This window comes from Paramormyrops kingsleyae, chromosome 11, assembly GCF_048594095.1.
Source record: "Paramormyrops kingsleyae isolate MSU_618 chromosome 11, PKINGS_0.4, whole genome shotgun sequence".
Lineage (NCBI taxonomy): Eukaryota > Metazoa > Chordata > Actinopteri > Osteoglossiformes > Mormyridae > Paramormyrops > Paramormyrops kingsleyae.
Window position 1 is genome coordinate 5787606 of NC_132807.1, and position 15712 is coordinate 5803317.

Here is a 15712-nt window from a genome sequence, read left to right on the forward strand (position 1 = left end):
GCCACGTCACCGCCCTCTATGATTGGCTGAAGAGTGGGGTCCGTTTGACAGCTGGGGGAAAACAGCTCGACGGCTACATAACAATTACTGCACCCACGCCTCCCTGTCGGGGTTTAATTTTTATTATTATTATAATTTTTTTTTTTCCGAAATGGAGACTGATGAGACGCTGACAAATATCCGAACAGAGACGACTTTGGAAAACCAGGATCTGAGCTTCTTACTGCCAGCGGGTAGTCTATCCGATACAGGCCCGGCCAGCCACACGCTGGCCCCGAAGGGCTTACTTGCGGACTCGCCTTGCTATTTAGTCGCCTTAAAGCACTACGTCTACCTTCGGGATTTATGTGTTTTTCTGTTTGTGCCGTGTGAATGCGTGCTAAATGCTACACTGTTAGCCGATGCGAGCAAGGCCTAGTTATCAGGCCGAGAAACCGAAACTAACTGTGGAAAAGTTACTTTTAATGCTAGCGACACGCCGGTGTTATGCCGAAAAAGGCATTCCTGCCTTAGAATGCATGCCGGTGTTCCGACGAGTTGAGCTTTTAATGGTTTTTTGGGGGTCAGGGTTTTTTTTAGGGGTTAGGGTTTTAGGGGTGTTTTGGGGGTTTGGGTTAGGTTTTAGGGGGGATTTGGGGGTTAGGGTTTTAGAGTTTTTTGGGGTTTTTTGGGGGTTAGGGTTACAGTTCTACGGATTTTTTGGGGCTATTGATTAGCACTACGATAGCCTTACTCGACAAAGTACCTCAACTCGTTTCAGATCAGCGACCAATCGGTCATTTAGAGACAGGCATGCATTCTACGGCAGGGATGCCTTTTTCGGCATAACACCTGTTAAGCTCTTGCAAGTTACTACGTGCTTTACTAAATGACCAGTATTTTTAACCGCCTGATATCATGGCTTACAACCTTTTCATGAGTAAAACCTTAATGTCTGGCCCTGGCGCTGCATAAATCCACCGCGCGACACTGTCGCTTTAAGTTATTGCATATCATTTGTATTTACTTAATAAGCAGAAGCTCGAGTCCAAATCGACGTACATGTAAAGATCAGATAGCAGAGTCCCTACAACAATTGTAATTAAGGGCCCAAAAGAGGTATAATTACTCTGTCTATAACCCGGTGTTGTTGTTCAAAGGGTGCTCCTGTTTACTGGTGACTAGCGCGTTCACGCAGCATACAATCACTTATTTTTGCAGGACGAAAGCAGGTTCAGAATCAGGTTTATTGTTCGTCAGGTGCGGTAAGAAAAGGACTTTTCCTGCACGTTTCTAAAATATATCAAACATGCATGCAGTTGTAAAGGTTATCTAGCAGGCGATGAATATAACATTGAATCCCTTATGAAAAAAAGATTGGTCTTCAACTAACCTGAAGTATATGCATGGGCAATTATGAATATTTACACTTTTATTTCACTTTTCCTAAATTGATTAATCTGCCATCACACATCTGCAAGGATACGTAAACATTAGCACGTGAACGCTTGTCACCAATTAACAGGATTACCACGTAACTCCGGCATTTGAAACGTGGCCATGGATTTGTAACTCCCTGAACAACCCACCGTTTGTGCAGTCTTTCTGAAATTATGTATCGTAATGTAAGTGTATTGCATCGTATGTGTGTCCACAGTGGGAGCCTTTCTCGCCGAGTATGGCTGGTACCTCCTGTTCATCTGTGTGGGCGTCTTCCTGCTCATCCAGGAGTTTAGGAAGCGGAGACCCAACCAGTCACCAAGCAGATCCTCCCCGGAAAATGTGAAAGGTCCGTTTTGTACTTATAAAAGTCACTTTCTCTCTTTCATCTGTAACATGGTAAACATGGTACTTTGTCCTCCCAGATGCTACTTCTGTGGTGAGACGCCAGGAGGCCTTGGAAGCATCGCGTCAAAAGATGCAGGACGAGTTGGATGCCAAAGCTGAGCAGTACAAAGAGAGGAAGCAGAAAGTGTGTATGATCACCTGCTTTTTCATAAGGGATTCAATTTTATATACAACTGTGTGCATGTTTGACATATTTTACAAACGTGCTGGACGAGTCCTTTTCTTAGCTCAAATCTTTTATTTGACACTCCAAACTTTACGAACCTACTTCCTTCCTCTGCAAACAGTAAATGTATGCTGCATGAATATGCTAGTCATTACCCAGATTGGTCAGATTAATGTTTCTAGGTGTAAAATGGTATTTCTTTTAGGCTGAAGAAGACAAAAGAAAACAGAAAATTGAAATGTGGGACAGCATGAAGGAAGGGAAGAGTTACAAGAGCAGTGCGGAGGCTGCAGACGTAAGAGCTTGTTTCTGCTTTGATTTATAAAGTGCTTCTGGAATAGTGTTGAAGGTGTTGGACAGAGATACTACCATGTTTAAAACCTACAAGATGTGTAAGACATTGTGCCAGTGGCCAGTTGTTTACACATGAATGTAAAATGTACCAAATCTCTGGATAATGGGTAAAAATGCCTAATGAAATGTTGCAGAATAATGAAGGAACCAGCTCATCGATGGAAGTCAAATCAAAGAGGAATTTGAAACCGTTACGAAGTGGTAAGTCCCCATCCCTGCAGTCTCTAGTCTTAACCCTCTAAGGCAGTGTTTCCCAACCTAGTCCTCGGAGAACCCTGGAATGTCCACATTTTTGCTCCCTCCCAGCTCCCAGCCAATCAGGAACACCGAATACCTGGCACAGGTGTGCTGAGAGCTGAGAGGAAGCAAAGTCATGGACTGTCTGGGGTTCCCCGAGGACCGGATTGGGAAACACTGCTCTAAGGCAGTGTTTCCCACAGCCGTTCCACATTTTTGCTCCTTGCCAGACAGTCCACAATTTTGCTTCGGTAGCTGGGAGGGAGCAAATATGTGGATTGTCTGTGGTTCCCCCGAGGACCGGATTGGGAAACACCCAACAATTCTTTAGAGTACTGACTATATTAACATCAATGCTATGTTGCAGGATACAATCCCATGACTGGTGATGGTGGAGGAAGCTGTTCGTGGCGATCAGGAAGAAGAGGGCCCACGTCTGGTGGGTGAGGTTAAAGGAGGTCAGAGCGCCACTGCAAGAGTGACCTCTGACCCAGCTCCAGAGCACACAAAGGTCAACTGAAATTAAGCTGCCAGCCATCAGAATGGGCCCTATGCTGATTTTCCAAACCAGTCTTGCTTAACCAGATAACTGGATGCCACACCTGTCATTAGCTGTAATTTCTGAACTGTCTTTGAATGAATTAGAACCTTTTGAAAATTCTTCTTTGCTTTAAATGTACTTCTGTTACTTCTCAAGCAGGTTTGTGTATGTCACTTGTTTGTCTTAGAAATTGCATATTAAGCAGTTGGCATTTCTAATCCCTTTGTCTTGGCACAGATAAGACTGTGATGCATATAATTGGAGCAGGTGAACAGTGCTCCTGATTGTAAACTTAGATATTTTTGGCTTCTGAGCATCTGAATGAGGAATACGCTGGGTGACCTTTCGAGACTGACAGCTTCCAATGAAGCCTTCCTTATAAATGGCTGCTTGGCCAGTGAGGGTGGCTGATTTTTTTCAGAGGAATTGTGTGTTAGATCCTCCTCCCATACTTTTTGAAATGTCTGTTGAAGGAATCGAGCATACCGTATTAGAGCAAACAATACCTGTATGGTGAGAGAAGCTTACTACAGTGCAAGGTGTGAATGTTGCCTCAGAATTATTGAAACAATGCAAGTAGTTGAAAGAAGTCGATTCTGCAGATGCTGAAGGATTATTTCCTTTCATGCTTGTCTGCTGCACTTGCGTATGGGTGTGTATAGTTCCATGATAAACTGCTCCCTACCCCTGAACTGTATGAAAACAATTTTTGTTGTAATAAAAAGTTGTTTCACAAAGCATTTGGTACCATGTCTGTTTTATTTTTTTTAAATAACTGGGATTTGACCGATAGCATTTCTTGACTCAATTAAAAACAGTTCATGAATGTAATGGTTTATTGGTACCATACACTGGACAGTTAAGGTCGCTAGGCGGCAGTGGTGTGTTGTAAAAAATTTTTTGTCGTCACCGGCTTTGTACGAATTGGCATTTATTTACAATTTAATTTGGGTAATTCTGGCATATTTGCCGACGTCTTTAAACAGAATTCATGTTTTTATGTATAAATAGTTTATCGACCAGTTTTGAAATCGAGAATGCTGTTCATGACACTTTAAAATTTATCTGGAGATGTAGACTATAATTTATTTGGAATAGAATGCCATAGCATAAAGCCGGTCTCAAGTAATGGTAAGGGGCTCCACATCCTTTGGCTGTCGTTTGTTTTCATGTAAGAACTGCATTCTTCATATGCTCCATTGTAAGTACGTACTGTCTTAAACGTTAAATCATATAAAATGTGCTACGGACTTAAAGAATTGTCTTCGCGGGGGAGGGATTGGGCAGAGACGTCATCACGGTAAGTAGCCAATCAGAGGCATGTAACGGTGACCTCATTGGGTCAAACTTTACGGTTAAAGCCGCGTTGCTGTAAGGCAGCCGTGATGTTCTTACTATGGCAATGTAGGCGGTAGGAATGGAGGGGTTGCTCATGAGATTAAGACCGTTACGATCCCGATCGCATTTTTCTGGGCTCTGTCACTGAATTTAGCTCTCCGCTTAATGATCGGAGGAGTGACATGAGGCGGACGCTCTAGGTGGTGGTTGTATGGAGACGGGCGTGTTGCTACGTAGGCAGCGGACCCCATCAGGAGCGGTGGCAGGCTACGGACGAGCCGACTTATCGGGAGGCTGCCGCGTCGTATCATTCAAGGACGTCAGTTGGTTAAGTTGTGGGCGATGGCAGGTCGAAGCCGAAGAGCGTGGTTCAGTGTGCTGCTAGGTCTGATCCTCGGCTTCATCCTGGCTTCCAGGCTCATTTTACCCAGGGCCACGGAGCTGAAGAAGGCGGCTCACAACCGCAAGGCGGGCGCCGGCGGCTGCGGGATGCGCGGCGTGGCCAGGGTACGCTGGGTCGACGGGCTCCGCGGGGATGAGCAGGACGCCGCCAAGCCGCTCGCCGCCTCCGGCTTCCTCTTCATCGGAGTCATGACCGCCCAGAAGTACCTGAAAAGCCGGGCTGTAGCGGCTCACAGGTACGCTCCCGGTCCCGATAAAGGAGTGTCCTGCCCTTCTCTGCCTTATTTTAGTGTCGATCCTATGAGCGAGGGATGTCTGATACAGCCCTTTAAAAAATTAGGTCTACAACTTAAAAATAAAGAAAAACGTGGATCTTTTACCTTGTTCTCGGTTTTATTGTGTGAGGCGAACTTGTTGGTTGACAGGTCCCCCGGTCCGGTTCTGTTAATAGGTCTCGTTTTGCTGTTCCCCGGTCTCTCTCTCAGCCGGTCCGGTTTAGCTGTCATTTATGTTCATTGGTTCGGTTTGACTTGGATCGTTGCCCGCCTGACTGGTCCAGCTCTGCTGCTCTCTCCTTTGGTCCTTATTCTTCATCTGGTTGTCCAGTGTCTGGAGCCGGCAGAGAAACCCCTTCTTACAGCATGTCAGCAGACTATGGGTTCAAATAGGCACATTGACAGTGAAGAGTGATTGAACTGTTGAATAACTTGATAAGAATAAATGGGGTTTACTTACTCGGATGGTTATCATTGTTCTTGCTCTCTGAGACGCACAGTTTTTTTTTAATTGGTCCCTATGAGAGACGTGATTGACATACAAATTTAATAATTCAAAGTCAGCAGGATACATGCAGAACTATCTATTGGCTACTTGGTGTTGGAGCTTTTCCAGGTTTACCGGGACTAATGAAGGTCAGTCTATTGTTAAATGTCCTGTAGTAACAGAATCAGCAAGTAGCCCATATACATGGTGACTTGTATATCACAAAGGTGTTGTGTTACGCCATGCGTTGTGTGGTTAGTTACCGTCTTCCTACAGAAGACTTTCACCATCTTCGTTAAATAGGACTAGAGATGCAGGATGTATCCGTTAACATACAGTAATCGGTCGATATTTGTTAACAATCGTGATATAGGTATTGGTCTGATGTGTCAGTCTTGACCGATATTGCCGGCCGATACTAAAACTTATGTCAGTATTCAAAGTGAACAACCCCACAGCTAAAAGTAAAGTAGTTGCATAACTATAAAAATAAAGGCGAATTTTGCATTGGATGATCAGCCATTCTCTGTAGTACAAGTATTAAAATGCATGTGGGATCGATTGTGTGGTTTTGAAAATGCGCAAGAAATCGAGTCCCTTGTTGGTTTAAAGGCTGCATGACCCGTCAGATAACGGAACCCATTCGGAAGCGGCCTCAGAAAGTACCGGCCGCCAGACGGGCTTTAAATCTGGCCAGCCGGTCTGTCTTTCATTTTCCTAAGAATAAAAGACAATGTAACGTCGTCATGCCAATCAGCAGTGGCGATTTTCACACACCCAATCTCCCCCCCCACTCTGGGGTTATCAGTATTGGCGATATTAGAGGAAAATATATCGGTTATTAGAATCCTTCAGAATTTCCATATCGGTGCACAACTGACAAAAGTGTGTGTTTGTTTAGCTGGTTTCCTGCACAGTCTGGGCGTTAGAATCGCAAGTAATTGCGCACGTGGAAATGGCTGGCGTGTTTTAATACTAATATCATTCACAGCTGACTTCAGCTCGGCCCAGACTCCTTATAGAGGACTTGGCGGAGGCCTTAAGGAGAGTTCTGTGAGATTAAGTATTGCTCTGGGAACAAAGCGCTGTGCCCATACAGCGACATCGCTTTGTGCAGACAGCCTTCAGGGAGACCTTAATGCGTTTCCTGCAGGAGAAAGCGAGAGCTGCCATCTGCGGAGCTACTGGGCTATTGTGTATTCCTACAAAAAAACCTCGAGTACACTGGCGGCCGGCTGGTCAAAGCTGGGGTTTGTTGAATCTAATTTGATGTCTCTAGTAACCTGAAATTTATTGTTGGTCTTGTGGTTCGCTGATAATGAAATATGGATGCTGTGTGTATACCTTTAATTCCTTTAGAAGGGTTTCTGCTGTGTATCAGATACTGATGTCGCATTAATTTCTGCAGTTTTTTTTTTTTACTTTTAATGGCTCAGGTGTTCTTTTTGTCTACTTGAACTGTACTCTTGACTTTTTTTTTAATTATTATTATTATTATTATTATTATTTATTTGGCTAATACATCGTGTGCTTCGCCCATGCAGGACATGGGCCCAGACCATCCCGGGGAAGGTCGAGTTCTTCTCCAGCGAGGGCTCTGACACCTCCATCCCTATCCCCATCGTGACGCTGAAGAACGTGGACGACTCGTACCCGCCACAGAAGAAGTCCTTCATGATGCTCAAGTACATGCACGACCACTACCTGGAGCAGTTCGAGTGGTTCATGCGGGCGGACGACGACGTCTACGTCAAGGGCGACCGGCTGGAGGCCTTTCTGCGGAGCTTGAATAGTAGCGAGGCCATCTACCTGGGCCAAACGGGCATGGGCGCCCGCGACGAGCTGGGCAAGCTGGCCCTGGAGCCCGGAGAGAACTTCTGCATGGGTGGCCCGGGGGTGATCATGAGCCGGGAGGTGCTGCGACGCATGGCGCCCCACATCCGCCAGTGCCTGCAGGAGATGTACACCACCCACGAGGACGTGGAGGTGGGACGCTGCGTGCGGAGGTTCGCTGGTGTCCAGTGTGTCTGGTCCTATGAGGTAATGGCTAAGCTCCTTTTTAAAGGGGGGGGGCACCCATTACACCCATGCCCAGAATGTGGTGAATCATAAAAAATGACCTACAAATAATTTAATGCAAACCAATACAATTTTATGAAGAATGATTCAGTCTTTGTCTCCCATACCCATCAATGAAGTTCCAGGGATTCTTGGGCTGTTTAAACAGACACGCCTCAAAGACTCCCTGTCAGCGAGCGCTCTAATCTCATCTCGTTAATTTCCTCTCGCAAACGAAAATGTCACAGCACATTAGCTGGCTCGCCGCCGTCATCTCGATTAAAATCGTTACGGAAATATGGAGCGCAGTTGAAACTGTGTGAAACGCATTGGTGCAGAGCTTCAGATAGTGAAACAATATGTGATTGGTTTGTTGAGGCCTGGGGGGCGGAGTTCTGCAATTTTATTGGTTCTTTAGGGATGATTCAGCAGCAAAATTTGTGTGCGATGAGTTTTTGTCTAATGTTTTATATCTTCTAAATGTCTGAATGTGCAGGGTGCTAAGCCGTGTTTGTGTACAGCGTTTGTGTTTTAATCTGCATACCAGGAGTCTCTGGTGTTTCTCTGAAGAGACAACGTTTAAGTCGTTTTTTTTTTCGCTTGCATGTTCTGCTCCATTGCTTTCTAATGTAGATCATTCTAAAAAAGAGGCTTTTAGCCTGCAATCCCCAGTGGGAGTGTGATAGACCTGCTCATATCCTCTGCCCGCGTCCTTTATGCAGATGAATTCCAACAAACAATTTTCATTGATATTTTTGTTCTGCTTTTTTTTTTTTATTATTGAATCCCCTATAAGGTGATGTGTCCCTGGTAATTGAATGAGTCAGGCATGACTTTGCAGAAAAGTTTAAGGTCTTTCAGGACATTCAGCTCTGGCTAGACGTCGACACCAGGATTGGTTGTTGATCCTTTAACATTGTCGATAAATGACATCCATTTTGGTATGTGACCTCTACCTGCCTGGATTAACGGCTCCCACAGTGGATGACAGGGCTGTAAATCCTCCTGATGACTTTAAGGAAGGCGTGTGGGCCGTGGGGGGGAAGGGGGGGCTAAGGGTCGCGACAGAACGGCTCACTGCACCTCCTTGGTGGAAAGAAGCTGTGATTCTCTGCGTCTTATCAGAAGTGCCGCCTCCGATCCTGTGGGTGCTGGTGCGGTCTGGCTCTCTTATCGGGGTCTCCCTGTTGGCGGAGGGGGTGTCATTTTCCATTGAGGTCACACGGCCCCCCCTGGTTGCTGGGCCCACGCCGCTCAAACCCACTGACGGGGTGAAGCAAAACTGCGTAGACCACGTTTGAAGACGTGTGCCAAGAGTCGAGTCGCGGCTCCTCTGTAATTAAACCTTGAGCTGAATTTGAGCAGGACGAAGACGACCATCTCCCAAAGGCTCTTATGAAAAATGCTGCTGTCAGATTTACAGGTTCCTCGCTTCCCTGACACGGGAGCTGGGCCTCGACTCCCTATAAAATCATACACATGTGTTCCCCTTGAAACAGATTGTGCCGTCCAGCTGTTTCCAGACCGGTATCTGGGCTGCGGCCCTTTCGCCTTCAGGCTGCGATCGAAGTCGGGGTTTCTGTGGAGGTGACCAGCACTGCTGCTATGGCAACGGCGGATGGTGCTAAAATGTTTGGTGGTGATGCTGTGTCATTCATTTCGGTATATTAAATTAAGCTTTTTAAAAGTAATTGAAGTTTCTCTAGAAAAGAATGAAGCAGATTAGAAAGACACTGGGTCTCTCTAATCAGCGACTCGCTGTTCACTTGATATCCTTTGAGCCCCCCCCCCCCCACGTGTGCACATGAGCCTGTCTTCAGATTGTTAGACAGCTGTCATGATTTATCATCACGTCGTTATTGTTGTCCTTTTTCAAACATGCTCTCTGTGGCTGTCATATCCGATCTCTTCCTTCCCCTGGGAATGGTCTCTGGGACTCTATTGTTTGGTTTCTATTTGCCATTTCCCAGAAAGCTTTGGGGTTTTGGCCACTAGGAGTGCCGATGCTCCTGTCACTCCCCCTCCCCCCCCCCCCAACGTGTCACAGGGTCCTCGTTTTTTTCCGCTTTTTATCCAAATGGGGTTACTGCCACTGTCTGTACCACAGCTCTGTGGGCCGTGTGACACAAATGTATTTCTGTCTGGAATTTGTGGAGACCTGTAGTTTGCATTGCGCTCAGGGGTGTGTTTGGGGGTTTATTTGGTTTTGGTCCTGTCGGGGGGGGGGGGGGGGGGGTTGTTTGTTTAGAGCTCAGCTCCTGGGCTCATCTGAAAGGCCTCCAGCACTGTGGTGGTCTTTAGCTGGGTCTGATCTTGCCACACTGCCCTAGATGAAGGACACTCCCAGTCACCATCGCTTGCAGGGCCTGTGAGGTTTTCCTCACCCTCAGTTTGTCAGCAAAGCCTCTCAGATTTGCCTGAAAGTCCGCTGCCGTCCTCCGTGTGGCGTGTGATCTTGCATTCCTACCCCGTTCTCCCAAGCGGCCCGACCGTGACGGTGACGGTCTGATCTGCGGTCCGGCCCAGCCGGCTGGCCAAGCGTGCTTTAGTTCACCCGGTAACCCAGGGTGACTCGGACTCGCTCTGGTCAGTCTCTGAGTGTCTGCCGGATGTGTGTAATTGATGGATTCCCATTCCTGGTTCTGCTGGACCCTGCCTTTCAAGCAGGACTCCTCCTCGCAGTGTCACTGGCTGTCCAGCTCGCCTCCTTATCTTGGGCGTTGTGTTTTTTTTCTTTGTTTCTCCTCTGAAATGGCTCTTACAGTTTTAACACTTGGATGTGTCCTTGATGGAGCGTCCAGCGGCAATCCCCTTTGTTATAAATATAAATGATCTGTCAGAGGGGAAGTCCAATAGCATAGCTGAGAGTTTCCAAGTGTTCAGGCTAGTCACATGATGGTAAAAAGGAATTCCTATGAGTTTGTCACATAGAGGAGAAGCAGATAAACAGCAACAACCGGTCCAGCCTGTGGTCTCCCCGACACAAAACAGAAGCGTCGTCCCTAAAAGCCTTTTAAATCGTAGGAGCCCAGGCTTGGCCTGAGCCCTCGACGTCAGACGCTCATTTCTTCTGTGAAAGCGGCAGGCTCTTTGCTCGCTTTTCCCACAGGGGTGACGGGAAGGTCCAACGGCCGTGACGCTGCCGCCTTTCAGCAGAGGGGCTGCTCTCAGTGGTTGAAAGACCCTGATCAAGCCAATAAGCGAGCAATATGGAGCGGGATTAGCGGCACGTCAGATGGCATGTTCTCCTGCCTTCTACCTGACGAATCCCGTGCGGCTGAAGCGTGGAACCACGTGACGCGTTAAACCGGACACAAGATGTCTTTTGTGTCAGTCTTGCGGATCCTTTTTTCCCACCTCTGTTTGATTGGGGCCCCCGATGCCCCTCAGAGTCGCATTCTCAATACAGTCCTTGGCGCTTGTTGGCACAGCCGAGTTTCCCGCTGTTGGTGCCCGTAGAATGAGGCGTCTCTCACCCAAGGTGGCAGACTCGGCTTGGCTGTCCTGAGCTGACCTCGGCCTCCTGGTCCCTGCCTGGTCTTGTCTTGTGGTGTTCTGGTGGTTTCCATGCAGACTCGTGCTGGGGCCTTTGCTCATCCTTTTCCTGGTGTATTGTAGAGCGCCTGCGTTGGCCGGGGGGGCTGACGTTTCTGTTATGTAGGGTGAAGATGCATTTGTGCAATTGGAGCATCTGTTTTGTGGAATCCCTGTGAGGCTCCAGCTTCAGGTGAGTAACTTACACTCCCTCCCCAACTGCCCAGTAATGACCCTGGGCATCCATCCATCCATCCATCCATCTATCTATCATCTGGCCATTTATCCTGAGCAAGGACACAGCAGTAAGGTGAGGGTCCCCTCTGGACGGGATGGCGGTCCAGACTCCCCCCCCCCCCCAGAGCAGAGCCGGACCGTGGACATGATGGTCTTAAATGGAAATAGTTGCATTTCGCTTAAAATGAGAAGAATGGACCCATTTTTACAGTCCCCCCCCCCCCCAATTTTGACCTCCTTTTCCCTGACTCAGTAATAATCTCTAGCTGGCTCTACATTCCCTGAGGAATGCCAGGGCGATGGAGCCTGGTGATGAATGGCAAATCCTGTCTGTCTGTCCGTCTGCCCGTCCATCCCACATTGTGGGAACCAAATGTTACTTTTTGCCTGTGGGTACATTTTTCAGGCTGTCAATTTTGTAAATCTGTGAATCCAATCTAAAAATACCAAAAGTCTTTGTATTTTGTTTGGTTACTTATGGTTAAGGTTCGGGCTGGGTAGGGGTTAAGGGTGTGTTGTTGGGATTAGGGTTTTGCCCATAGAAATGAATGGATGGTCCCCACAAAGATATGAATATAAACATTTGCTGTGTTCTGTGTGTGTGTGTGTGTGTATATTCTGTGTGGTTTGTGTGTGTGTATTGTGTATATTGTGTGCCTGTGTATCTCTGGCTAATAGGCAGCTGATCAACAGCCCCCCCAACCCAGCTCAGCTCAGGGTGAAATGCTCACAACGCATGAAGTGAATGTGGGAATACCCCCCCCCCCATCCTGTAGCGAATGCGGGGATATCCCCCCTGTCCTATAGTGACTCACACTGGTGTCCATGCTTGTTAGTTGGTCAGCAGCATGTGGCCTCCACTAATGACCCTGGGTGTGAAGTGGAGGGCGGGGCTGGGGGCGGGGCTGAGGGTGGGGCTGAGGGCGGGGCTTGGGCCAGGTCCTTAACGCACAGACCCTAGTGACCATATGCTTCCTGATCTCTTTAGAGAGGAGCAGCCATCGGAGCTCTGCATAGGCCTGGCTGCGTACTCAGCACGGTGGCGTCCGTCACCGTGCTCTGGGCGCCTGGCCAGCCTCGCCTTGCCTCGCCTCGCCTCACTGGCCAGACTGAGTGCCTCCTGTTCCCTATCTGATCTGAACGCCCTCCAGGAATCTTGGCCCGATGTGGGATCAGCGTTCTGGCCATCGCCTCTGTCGTTTTCCCTGGAAATTCCTCTCTCTTATCTCACATGTGATTGGCTGGATTGGGACTCAGCCCCGTTTGATGGCAGATGTGCCACTTAAGTGTCGCCGAGCTCTCGTCCGTGTTGGGAGCGCAACACTGGATGTGCTCTGCAGTTTTGTCGAACTAGATTCCCACGGTTGAATGAAAGGGCTGTTTTCAGATGCCATTTTGCGCCTGACTTTAATAAAATAGTTGTTTGTGTGATGGCCCAAAAAGATGGAGAGCGAAGGAGGGTTTCAGATTCACTAACAGGGAAATTAGGGGCCGGCGGTGACTGTTGGGAAATCACCCCCCCACTGGACTGTGCCTTTGCTAGTTCATTGTGATTTTAATGATCTATGGTGGGAGTTTTTGAGAGACGGTGGAGATGCACATATGTGCAGTAACTTTAAAAGGTGAGCGGCCTGGTCCAGCCTGAGAGTTATTGAGTCGGTTTTGCAGCCCCCCTGCATCCGCTTGCACTGTATCGGGGGGGGGGGGGGTGTGGTTTGTCACATGCTCGTGGTGAGAATGAAGTTCCCCTTTTCGCAAAGGTCCCTGAAAGTCGCCTGCTTTTTGTTTGACTTCCCCGTACATTTTTTCATCGGTGTGTGAGTTCTCCCCCCTCAAAGGGCCGTCTTCCCGGAGTCCCCCCCGCCCCCCCCCCCGTGACACCATGCTGCTCCAGCCGCCACTGGCCCCTCCAGCAGGCCGCTCTTCCCTCCCCCCCAGTAACTCCGCACCGAGTCTGGCAGTAAGCGGGGGGGAGGCAGCTGGAGGTCTTTCAGCTCGCGTCAGCCCCGCTTCTGTGTGGCCTCGCGCCTCTTCAGCGCCACGGCAACCGTCGTGTCCCCAGCGTCTCGCAGCCAGTATTCGTCTGTGTGTCCTCTGTGCCCCCCCCCCGGCTTCCCCCCCCGAGCTGCTTTCTGGATTGGCATAAACCCGCTGGTGTCAGCCTGGGGGTCTTTCAGGGACATGATTAATTAAGAAAGACACAAGGAAACCTTTCTTTATTCTGGATTTGGGGAAACTTATGTCAAAACTTGTAAGGCTTGAAATTTTAATTACGTGTGTGTGAGAGAGAGAGAGAGAAAAAACGAGGGGATGACACCTGCTGGGTCATTAACCCTTAAATGGTATCTAGTTTCCCAGGTGTGTGATGATCACTGTTTGGTTGGTTAGCCCACCTGCATGTTACCTAGGTGAGGCTACCTAGGTGCGGGTCGAGGGGCGGAGGGGTGGGGCCTGTCAGACGGTGTGACCACCATCTCTTCCCTCACACTCGAGAGACGCCATTTGTACGTTTTCACGCCAAGCTAGGCTACTGGGTGGGTATCTCCGCAGCAGCACCGCGGATTCCATTCCTGGAAAATTTAGCATTACGTTGTGGGAATCTGTATAAAAATCTGCAGTTTTTCTAAGTGCTTAGAAGCAGAGAGCTGGAGTGCCAATCTTAAACGAAACATGTGGGAGGCTGGTCTCTCCAACAGGCTTCTAGGTCGGACCCCGGACCTCTGCTTGGCCGCCCTAGCGACGTCCGCGTGCCCCCATTCCCATGATTTGTTCCAGCTGCTTTAATTGGCTGTTCCTGGGTGCTGTTTAAACATTCAGCTGGCAATACTGAGCTGGCTTGTGTGCTTAGCTGCTCGGTCAGCAACATCTGGAGGTGTCACTCCGGCCAGTGGATGGCGGCAGTGTTCATGAAAAAGATTGATTGATTATAGGGGGGGGGTGGGGGGGGGGCTGTTCCCGCTCGCACATGTGTGAGGAGGGTAGGGGGTCCATGCCTTGGCCCCCGTTTCGACAATACAGACCAGTCTTACATGCCCCATCACCGCTGGGAATGGAGCGAAGATACGGTGACTCAGTGAATGTTCCCGCAAGGTGCCCAAATAGACGCAGAAGAACGTTCTCTGGTCTCAGCAACTTAATTTGTAGTCCAATTCATCTCGCTAGATAGTTGAAGACTATCAAAGCAAAGGAAAGATCAGACTCCATGTGATGCACGGTGCCGATTGGCCCGCAGTGGGAGGGCGCCTTTAGTGGGGGCTGCCTGAAATCCCGCATGAGGGTAAAGCTGTAGGTGGGTTTTTTCAGACCCATTCTCCTAGGTCCTTATCCGAGCAGAAACGGCTTGGTCCAGTAGCGTCTGCATGTACCAGGGCTACATGGTGACCTCGTTTGCTGCTGGATTTTGGAATTAAATCTGAATTTTGACCTCGCCCTGCAGAACACAAGTTACGTGTAATGGCGTGAAGCTAGATCTGGCCCAGGATGGCCAGGCCGCCGTTCCCGTGTCCTTTCTGTGACCTCGGACCACCAGCAAGCGACAGAGCGGGAAGACGGACAGGGACTCGGAGAGTCTGCCATCGCTCTCCTGCGTGGCCCCTGGAGCTTCTCATGTCCGACCGGCTGCTTCCAACTTATTGCCATTTCATTAGCTCTTTTCTTGGACTCCCGGATCTTTGACCGTTCTCAGTTTTTCCCCTGTAATTTTCCGTTTGGGAGGGTTACACCATTACGCAACCTCTGTCACTTTTTCTAAAAAAACCACTTCACTTCTCCCAGCAGCACTGTTTAAGTCTCACTTTCATGCTTTTAATTTGAATGTCCCGATTTTTCAAGCTGAAATCTGACCACCTGGAGACAGGTTTCCTGATTGACTTAACACATTGTAAGCGTTTCGCCTGTCGAACAGGGCAGCGTGGAAGGCTGCTGCACCAGACCACCAGGATTCTCTCCAGGGTGCCTCCTGAATGTTAACGACTCTGACATTTTGTTTAAATTAGCTGCTTCCGTGCCTCATTCTGCTGCTAGACGGCACCCATAGCCGGACTTCCTCGGGTCACTCAAGCTTCCTTTTTTCTTCTTTTCCTTCTCCGGTTCCTCGGGGGCATGAGGGATGTAGCTGAGTGTGTCGCACCAGCTGGCAGAAGCGGCCCATGTGGGACGGCGGCAGCTCGTTTGCGACGAGGGCCTTGAAGCGTCGCCTTGGCCGCTGAGCCCTAGTGATCGCGTTCCGATCGATGGAACGACGAAACGGTGACTGC

At 48.8% G+C, this 15712-nt stretch overlaps 2 protein-coding genes across 3 annotated transcripts in view; both read left to right on the forward strand.

The window, feature by feature from the left end:
- selenos (selenoprotein S) lies at positions 1-3862 on the forward strand. 2 transcript variants are annotated; one of them, XM_072717902.1, is made up of 7 exons: positions 1-233; positions 1201-1239; positions 1637-1768; positions 1845-1951; positions 2199-2288; positions 2482-2548; positions 2952-3862. In XM_072717902.1, the coding sequence occupies exons 1-7, from the start codon at positions 152-154 to the stop codon at positions 3029-3031; spliced, it is 597 nt and encodes a 198-aa protein (XP_072574003.1). In that variant the 5' UTR covers positions 1-151; the 3' UTR covers positions 3032-3862. The 2 variants fall into 2 exon arrangements, with proteins under 2 accessions (XP_072574003.1, XP_023669767.2); XM_023813999.2 differs by lacking the exon at positions 1201-1239 and having other exon boundaries at positions 2-233.
- Positions 3863-4460: 598 nt separating this feature from the next.
- chsy1 (chondroitin sulfate synthase 1) overlaps positions 4461-15712 on the forward strand; it is a 29753-nt gene continuing 18501 nt past the window's right edge. Inside the window, exons 1-2 of the mRNA XM_023813922.2 lie at positions 4461-5101; positions 7172-7667. Of these exons, the coding sequence (XP_023669690.2) occupies positions 4806-5101; positions 7172-7667 (792 nt within the window). The 5' untranslated portion in view covers positions 4461-4805. The remainder of the gene's footprint in view (positions 5102-7171; positions 7668-15712) is intronic.